This window comes from Microtus ochrogaster, chromosome 18 (assembly GCF_000317375.1).
Source record: "Microtus ochrogaster isolate Prairie Vole_2 chromosome 18, MicOch1.0, whole genome shotgun sequence".
In the NCBI taxonomy this organism is placed as follows: Eukaryota; Metazoa; Chordata; class Mammalia; order Rodentia; family Cricetidae; genus Microtus; species Microtus ochrogaster.
In genome coordinates this window covers 11,631,015-11,640,925 of record NC_022020.1, presented here as the reverse complement: position 1 = coordinate 11,640,925, position 9,911 = coordinate 11,631,015, and the positions used below count along the sequence as shown (strand labels likewise).

The 9,911-nt window shown below is 42.0% G+C and overlaps 1 protein-coding gene across 4 annotated transcripts in view; it reads right to left on the bottom strand.

Annotated features, from left to right (window-relative positions):
- Positions 1-2,758: 2,758 nt before the first annotated feature.
- Rnf125 (ring finger protein 125) overlaps positions 2,759-9,911 on the bottom strand; it is a 27,758-nt gene continuing 20,605 nt past the window's right edge. For all 4 annotated transcript variants that reach the window (XM_013349393.2, XM_026783453.1, XM_005355809.3 and 1 more), the window contains 4 exons: positions 8,612-8,706; positions 7,141-7,231; positions 5,359-5,466; positions 2,759-3,731 (listed from right to left, as the gene is read on the bottom strand). In XM_013349393.2, the coding sequence (XP_013204847.1) occupies positions 3,645-3,731; positions 5,359-5,466; positions 7,141-7,231; positions 8,612-8,706 (381 nt within the window). In that variant the 3' untranslated portion in view covers positions 2,759-3,644. The remainder of the gene's footprint in view (positions 3,732-5,358; positions 5,467-7,140; positions 7,232-8,611; positions 8,707-9,911) is intronic.

Sequence of the window (9,911 nt, the reverse complement as noted above, 5' to 3'; positions counted from 1 at the left end):
AACCATTTCATTTTCTGCCCACAGTTTAGGAGAACTTAGCTTTAGCACGCCACTGGAATATTTTTCTCTTCGATACAGTTGTATCATAAGGCAGTATTTACAAGAAAGCACATGAAAGATTTGTATTGGCAATCGACACAGCTTTGAATACCAATTTTGACTTTTTAAAGCAACGAATCATAAACGCCATTTAAAAAGGTATGCACACAGTGGAAGGATATCTACCTGCATGCTGCTCTCAAACTGCAGCGATCCAGAACCCAAAAGCATTCAGGTGGCCAGCACTACCTTATCCTATAGGTGACAAAATTAAAAAAACAAACCTCAGGTACTATTCTGAGTCTGTCCACGCATTGTTAGCAATGCATGTACTTAAAATGCAGTGCTTTGGTTTTATTAGAGACAGAGTCACATGCGAACCCAGGCTGGCCTAAACTTGTTGTGTAGCTGAGGCTGGCCCCAAGCTTCTGATCTTTCTGCATTTACCTCCCAAGTGCTGCGATTACAGACTTTAGTCACCATGTCCAACTTAGAATTCAGTTGTTGGGTTTCTTACTTCATTATTTTTAAATGTTTTTGTGTGTGCAGATGCTCACACACCTGTGCTCGCTCACTCGCTCTCAAGTACAAGTAGAGGTCAGAGGAGCTGCTGCAGTGAGCTGTCCTGCATGGGTGCTGGACCTCGGACACCCTTCAGCCAAGCCCCTCCCCCCCAGCTGTTACTTTTATGTGTGCTGATTGAGTTCCAACATGAGCACGCATGGTGCTGTGCGGAGGTGAAGACAACTTTCCGGAGTCAGTTCTTCCACCACGAGCTGTTGGGGATCAGACAAGCTTGGATGCCAGACTGGCGCAGAAAGCCTTTACCTGCTGGGCCATCTTGGTTATCCAGAATAGGTTGGTGTTTTTTCCTTAATTTTTTTAATGTTTATTCTTATTTTATGTGCATTGGTATTTTGCCTAAATTTATGTCTGTGTGAGGCTGTCAGGTGCCCTAGAGCAGGAATTTCAGTTGTGAGCTGCCATGTGGGTGCTGGAATTGAACTGGGGTCCTCTGGAAGAGCAGCTAGTGCTCTTAATCACTGAGCCATCTCTCCAGCCCTCCGAATGCGTTTTTAAACTTACAGATGTAATGACTTTATGATTCTAAATTAACATAGAATGACTGTTACACTGGACAGACACACACCAGTTCTTGGATGTAATCCAAGACCAAAAATAGAGAAATGAACGAACAAAAGGGATGTCCTGAAGTCTTTTTCCTCCCTGCCTTTATATCTCCCAAGTGACCGTGTCCTGGGTGGGAAAACAGTAGCAATATCAAAGTAGTCATGGAGAATTCATTAGAGAAATTTTAGAAACCAGTGACCCACATCTAAATCCCAGCACTAGGAGGCAGAAGCAGGAAGATCACCTAATGTTCAAGGCCAGTCTGCCCTACACAGTGAGAGCTCTAGACCAGCCAGGTATACACATGGAGAAGCCGTCTCACAAAGGAGGGGAAGAAATCACAGCACCTGATTGTGACAATGTTGATGTGCATGAATGATGCTTATAAATCGTTACAACTTTAGCTGTATTGTGTTTGTGTGTGTGGTACCCCTTATGTCAGCACTTTGTGGGAGTTAGTTCTCTTTTATGTGGGTCACAGGGATCAAAACTCGGATTGCTAGGCTTGGCAGCAAGTGCCTTTGCCTATCAAGCCATCTCACCAGCCCTTTAAAGAAGCTACTTTTAAGTCAAATAGCATTTCACCCTCAGGAGTTGATGGTCAGTCTTTGTTACCTTTTTTTCTTCATTTCAAAATGGAAATTCTCATCAGTGTCCTGAATGTGTCATTAAAGAATCAGATGTGAAAACTGCAGTAATAATAAATACACATTACTTGCAGAACTGGGGGATAAAAGGGAGAGAGTACAGCATAACACAAGAATGTTGGCACACTAAACTATTTTTGAAAATGGGGAATAACTGCCAGGCATGGTAACACACACCAGTATCCTCACACACAGGAAGCTGAAGCAAGAGAGTCTCAAGTTAGCAGCCACCCTGGACCACCATGACCACCATGACCACCATGCCTGGCTATGAAGTGTTCTGTCTTTAAACAGACACACAGTTGCTGACCAGCTCTCTCCTTCAAACAACGGCCACCCCAATAGCAGTAAATATCCGTAGAGACTTTTTCTGGAATGAGAAAGGGGGTGGGTTGAGATAGGGCTTTGTGTAACCTAGGCTGTCCTTGACCCTGCCATGTAGCTGAGGAAGGTCTTCAACAAATCCTCCTTACAGGCACGGGCTACTATCCCCAGCTTCAGACTGTGGTTTGAAATACCATTCTGCACAGAAAGCAACCAGGCTTCTAAGAGAGTTGATGATTTCAGGTCCATAGTAGCAAACACGGGTTCAGCAGGGAAGATCCTGCCGTAGGAGACAGCAAGGAAAAGTAATAAAGTGTTCAAAGGACTCAGCCAACCTTCGAGGAGCAGCCAAAGAAAAGAGAGGTTGAACCTCAGTAAAGTGACACTGGTAATGGAAGGAAGTCCATTGATAGATGTCTAGATACATGAGTTCATAATGCGTTGTTTCTTTGGTTTTGAGACAGGGTCTCACATGACAGCCCAGGCAGGCCTGCAATTTGTAGCCCAGATTGGCTTTGAACTTGAAACAATCCTGCTGTGTCTCTCAGTAATATGCATGTCACCATCCACGAGCAGTAATGCTTCTTACAACAACACATTAAGCTATACATTTCATATCTGGTTTTCAGTATGTGTGCTTTATTTTACACCTTTTAAGATGTTAAAATTAAAAACAAAGCCTTGGAATTCCATGCAAATTACCAATGTGAAAACTTCAACCACAGATATCAACAGATAGGTCTTAAGAAATCACCTACATTATAAAATACTTCTAAATAATAAGCTACAAATATTTGAAAAATATTTTATCAAATTTTTATATGTGCATATATAGTATTTCAATAGTTAAGTTCACATAGATTTTTTCTTTTTTCAATTTTTTAATGTTTTTTTTTATGGTCTCATTAGCCAAGACTGGCCTTGCACTTCTGATTCTTCCTCCTCCCAAATACTTGGACTGTAGGCATGCATCACCATACCTTCCTGTTATAGTATTATGTACTGTAATTTGGTTAAAATGGATTTTGTTGACTTCAAATTCTTTTCCCTCCTCCTTTCACGTAAGATTGTCCACATTCCTTTATTAGAGATTAAGCATAAGGATTTCAATAAATTTCAGGTTTCCTTTAATGTCCACATTTTGTTCCTTTTTCCATCTTCTTGTGTCGAACAGAGGTTGGTCATCTTGCCTAACCATGATGACAGTCATGAACACGTAGCATTCTGCCCAGCATCACCAATGTGCACACGGAGCTCCTGCACACATACTCAGCCTGTGTCTCTTCCATTTGCCGATAGCTTGTGGAGCCGATTGTCTGTGGTTAAATGTCTAAGAAACTCAAGAATGTAAAGGCAGATCTAGACCAGAATGAAAGCAACATAACAAAAACAAGTGTGTAACACTGTAGTACATTTTTCTCCATGAAACATTGACAGTTTCCCCCAGTCCTTCAAGCAGCATCTTAAATGGTACAAGGGAATGGTCCTTCGCTATTTATAAACTTAGGTGGTGTTTGAGTGATTCACATATTCAAGAAGTGAGCGGTCTAACACTCTTCGGATAAGGGCTTCCTCGATTATATCAAAATCCTACAACAGAGAAGAATGGTTAGAATCAGCCAGTAGTGTTTCAGAAATGGGATGGGGTAGAACAAGGGTCAATGCAACGCTCATTTTTCAGGAATAAATTCCCTGAGTTACATGGCCTGTCCATCATTCCAGGAAGCCTGTCAGACCCAGAACTTACTCTGAGGTTACTGGTTCCTGTTCGACTTCACTGGCCTTTCAGGAATTGCCATCAAGTCTTAATTGATAGAGAATATTAATTAATAGAGAATATAGAGAATGTGTGCTGGAGAAATGGCTCAGTGTTAAGAACACAAACTGCTTTTCCAGAGGGCCTGAGCTCATTTCCTAGCACCCACTGTGATGGCTAAAGAAACTCCATTTTGTGCTAGTCATCCACCTTGGTACCTAAGCCACCTCTGACTCAAGCTCCTGGAAGATAAGTTCCCAGCAACCCTGACTCGTTGACCCCCACTCAGGAATGCACAGCTGTGACCATCTGCTCATTATGATGACTAACTGCTGATTTTGGCTTCTGTAACTTGCTTGTGCAGACATTCAAGGACTATTTTGAGGTGGCCTCGACCACCTCAAATCTTGGCATGGCAGAACAGTTCTTGTGGATAAAAGGCTTTAAGAGCCCCTCCTTCGCCTGCTTCTGTAAGGCACATCTCTGATGTCCCTGCTAGCAGCCTTAATAAATTTGTTTAATTATACTCTGAATGGACTCTGGGGTCTTTTCCCGGTGATCTCAAACTCTACAACACCACCTCAGGTGGCTCACAACTACTAGGGAATCTGAGGTCCACTTCTGACCTCAAAGGACAAACACCCCCTCTTCCGCAACAATACACATAGACATATAAGTAAAAAGTCAACTAAAACCTGAAGATTTAGAAATGTAAGAGAAAGAAAGCCTTGTCAGGTCAGGATGTTCTCTACATTTCACACATACTTGGAATAAAGTTTACACGTTCCTGATAGCCTGGGGGGGGTGGTCATGGTTGAATGACTGTATTTTCCTAGAATGGGGAAGACCCCAGGGTCAATCTCTATCACTGGGGGGAAAACAAAGCCACTCCTAGGACTCAGAATGCTAACAGTTCTATTAATTATTGATTTGTGGACAGAAAAATGTAGCGAAATGCTCTTCTTGCTTCTTTATTTGTCATGGTGAAGTTTAAGCTTCATATTAGCACTTCTATGAGTAAAAACGAAAGCTGTAAGATCTCCATCCCTTTCCAGTCCCTCTTGCTTCTACAACCAAAGGTGAAACTGCTACTTTAAGTCCATTTTATCATTTTAGTTTGTTCATTCAGACAGTGTCTTACTTTGTGTTCCTGGCTGGCCTGGAACTTACTGTGTAGAACAGGTTGGCCTTGAACTCACAGAGCTCCACCCGCCTCTGCCTCTCCAGTGCTGGGGTCAAAGGTGCACACTTTCACAGATGGTTAGAGCAGACTACATCAACATTAGTAGTGAGCACTATAAAGCACTCTACTGTTCCAGCGTTCTCCTTGCTAATGCCAATACTGTACACTTTACCAACATGCTCAACTTTTCTTGTATAATTTTATTCACTGGGATTTTAAAAAGTAAGATTAACACAGACAGCACAAAAACATAATGTAAAAGGTAGAATTATACTTACTATGAAATCATCATAAAACAAAGTGTGGCTGACTTGCAGATGTCTGATTAAACTGCCATTGAAGGTACTTGGGCTCTCATTAGGTAGCAAATGGCAAAGTGGGCAGAACTAGAGAGAAAGACCAATCAACAGTTCAAGAAAGAATTTCAAATAACTATTAATACCAGAATTTTTATTTTTTTTTATTTTTTTTTTTTTTGGTTTTTCGAGACAGGGTTTCTCTGTGGCTTTGGAGCCTGTCCTGGAACTAGCTCTGTAGACCAGGCTGGTCTCAAACTCATAGAGATCCGCCTGCCTCTGCCTCCCAAGTGCTGGGATTAAAGGCGTGTGCCCCCATCGCCCGGCAATACCAGAATTTTTAAAAAGAAGTCATCATTGAATGTGACTTTTAACTAGAAATACATAGAACATACCTCAACATTGTGCTTTGTTTAGTTTCATGTGTGTGTGATGTATCTATGTGTTCTTGTGTTTGCATGTATATGTACTTCGTCATGTTTGTGTGTGTTCATGTGAAGGTCATAGGTCAATGTCAGGTGTTTTCCTCAATTGTTCTCAACCCTGTGTTCTTATTTTTACTTTTCATTTCTATTTCATGTATTTAAGTTGCCATACAGTTTTTAAGGTTTAAAAAAATGATTTATTGACTTTGCATGTATGAGTGTTTGCTAGCATATGATATGTGTATCACATCCATGCCTGGTGCCCATAGAATACAGAAGAGAGCATCAGATATCCTGGAACTGAAGTTATAGATTGCTGTAGGTCACCACATAGGAGCTGAGACCTGAACCCAGGTCCTCTGGAAGAGAAGCAAGTATTCTTAAACACTGAGCAATCTCTTCAGCCCCCTCCAACTTTCTTTTTTGAGAGAGAGCTTCTCGTTGAGCCTGGAGGTACACAATTAAGCTCATCTAGCTGGCTGGCCAGCAGGCTCCAGGACTCCACCTCTGCACTCCCAGTCCTGGGATTCCACCTGTATACTTATAGCCAGGAAGATCTCTGTGAGTTCAAGGCCAGTCAGGTTCACAAAGAAATTTCCAGGGCCGGGCGGTGGGGCGCACGCCTTTAATCCCAGCACTCGGGAGGCAGAGGCAGGCAGATCTCTGTGAGTTCGAGGCCAGCCTGGTCTACAAGAGCTAGTGCCAGGACAGGCTCCAAAGCTACAGAGAAACCCTGTCTCGAAAAACTAAAAAAAAAAAAAAAATTTTCCAGGTCAGGTCAGATGGGGCTGCATAGTGAGATCCTATGCATTTATTTTTCAACTGAATATCTTTTTTCTTAAAAAAAGAATTAAAAAAATGACAGTGTTTCACTGCTGTAGACCTGCCTAGCCTAGAACTTACTGTGTAGGCCAGGTTTGTCTTGAATTCATGAAGATCTGCCTGCTTCTGCCTTCCAAACGTGTGTGCCATCATGTCAGCAACACAGTATTAAACAGTTTCTCAGGGCTGGTGAAGTGCTCTGTGGTAAAGGCACTTGACACCAGTTGTGCCAAAAGTTCTCTGCCAAAGACTTTCCAAGTTCTCTCATCTCCACATGTGTGAACACACAGGTAAATAAATGTAGTAACTTTAAAAATTAGAAAGTACGTAAGTGCTGACATGGAACTCACTGTGTAGCCCAGGTTGGTCTCAAACCTCCAGCATCCGTCCTTCCTTACCTCCCCAGTGCTGAGATTACAAACATGAGCCACGATACCCAGATTATAACACATCTTAAATTTAGACAGTACATACAGACAGAAAGGCAGACAGACAGGTAGTAGGCAAGAGTCATTACCACAGGCCTCCTCTCTGATCTGTGATAGGTAATACAATGATCCAGCAAGCAGTCTTCTTCCAATTCCTTCTGACAAAATGGACAGACACATCTGGAAATAGCACAGAATTGCAATCACTAAAATAGAGGCCTGCTAGAGAGTAGTCACCTAGTTGGAAATTTAAAGAAACAGACTATACTGACTATAGCTAGGTTAGTATCTTTTCTTTGTTTTGTTTTGTTTTATGTGAGGAAGCAGGGTCTCATTATGTAGCCCAGGCTTACCTTGGTCCTTCTACTTCTAGCCCCTAAGTGCTGGGATTACGGGTATGCACCATCACACCTGGTTTGCTTTTCTGGTTTGTTTGTTTGAGACAAGTGTTTTGCTATGTAGCTCAGGCTTTTCTCAAGCTTATAGCAATCCCTCTGCCTCAGCTTCCTAGAATCCTGTGGTTATAGACATTTGTCACCATACTGGGCTGGGTTTTTGTTTGTTTTGTTGCATGGTTCAAGCTGCCCTCAAAGTTGCTATGTAGCATAGGCTAGCCCTGCAGTGGTGATCCTCCTGCCTTGGTCTCCTGAGTACTGGAATTATAGTTGGTGCCTCCAAGTTTAGCTGCAGGAGTCTTTGCTATAACTTTAACCAGCAAAAGAAATAAGAGGTTAAGTTAGTTTCTATATATTTTAAATTTTCCATAAACTCCATCAATTTGCAGTCAAAGCCATATTTTCTCAAGCTATATTTTAGTCTTTTCCCCCCCTCTCTTCTGGTCAATTTAGCAGAATCTGTACTCTGCTTACATTAAAAATATTCATTTAAAATTTATGGCATCATTTATAAAAAGGCCAGAGTAAGCCTTAGACTTCCAGGTTGAGATGTGTAAGTCCAAGGCTGGAGATGGCTCGGTGGTGCAAAGTATTCGCTGCACTTGCAGAGGACACAGGCCCAGTCTCAGCATCTGCGTGGGGGCGGTTCACAACTCTGCATAACTCCCGTGGGGATCCAACACAATTTCCCACCTCCACAGGGCCCTGCATCCACTTGGTGCAGACATACACTCAGGCACCATACATACACACAAATACTAAGAAAATAGAGATGGGATTTGGGTACTGAAATCACTCACTATTAAAAACAAAGGGCTGTTGGGGCTGGAGAGATAGCTCAGCAGGGAAGAGCACTGGCTATTCTTACAGAGGACCTGGCTTGGAATTCTAATACCTGCATGGTGGTTTTCTGACGCCTTCTTCTGACCTCTGTGGTCATTGCATACACATGGTGCACAGACAATGCAAGACACATAAAATAAAAATTTTTAAAAGTCTTTTTTAAAAGAGATATTCAAATTGAATTTCTAGTGTAATTTTTTATGTAGCCCAGGATGGCCTCCGACTCATAAGAATCCTCCTGTCTCCGCTTCCCAAGTGTTAAGCTTAAATTCTTCAGAGACATACTGAATTTTGCATGACACTACACCGTATTCAAGCAAACCTTGTTGTTGTCTCTCCAAGTTCTTGCAGTGGTCCATATCTGTCAATGTACTTCTCACAAGTCCTTATGTGCGTCCTCATGTCACTGAGGCAAACCTACAAAAAGGCAAATTCAAGATCAGACTCCTGTGGGAGAGGGCCTTTATGTGACCTAGCTCCATAACTTTCAAATCAGGGCAGTAATTAATTGGATTTATTCATGAATAGTCACAAAGTACAGGCATTATCAAGAATAATACTGAGTCCGATGAGAACGCCGTTTAATCCCAGCACTCAAGAGGCAGAGGCAGGCAGATCTCTGTGTTCACGGCCTGTGGATAGCCAGGGATACACAGAGAAACCCTGTTTCTAAAAACCAAAAAATAGTAGTAGTAGTAGTAGTAGTAGTAGCAGTAATAATAATAATAAATATACTGTGTTAAAATCTCCTAACACAATGTTAAGCTTTTAAATTTGTTCCTTCTAAAAAAGCATGCTGTTTTTTCTTTCTTTTTTTTTTTGGGGGGGGGAGGGTTTGAGATAGTATTTCTCTGTAGGTTTGGAGCATGTCCTGGAACTAGCTCTTGTAGACCAGGCTGGACTCACAGAGATCCACCTGCCTCTGCTTCCCAAGTGCTAAGATTAAAGGTGTGCGCCACCGCCGCCTGGTGCATGCTGTTTTTTTTTTTTTAAAGCAAAATGATGTATAGTAACAAAGAATTTTTTGCATGCTGTTTTGTAAGTAGGTTTTGGATAAAAAGAAAACTAGATGAAGAGAAAGGGTGAGAATCATAGAAGAAAAACATTAACAAGAGATGAAAAGAAATGGAGATGGAGATCATCGAATGCACACGCTTTACAAGTGTCCATCATGAAGTAAAGGAAACCTCTCACACCTTAAGTGAAGTCCTAAATGCCATCCATTCACGACATGGCCAAGAGTGTTGTGTGAATTCAGAATGCACAGCATGCTTAATGGTGCCATCAGGGCTAAGGAGCCACAGTTCTCATAGCCCACCTTGATCAGTGCAGACAAACACTCGGGCTAGACAGATAAACAGTAACCCTGCACTCATTTCAGCAGAAACATTGATAAGATCTCCTGGTGGAGGAGGCTTCTTACAGCAGTAGCTAGGTGGCAGCCCACAGCCAGCCTCATTCTGCCCAAACTTCCTTTGAAAGTACAGCTTCAAAGACTCTATCACGTGATGGAAATAGCCACAGTCACTTAACAAAAGGCAGAAGTAAAGCAAGCTAGCGAGAACATGAAAACAGTGACAAAGAACCCATCAAAAACATAAAAAGGAGACTGATGAAGGTAC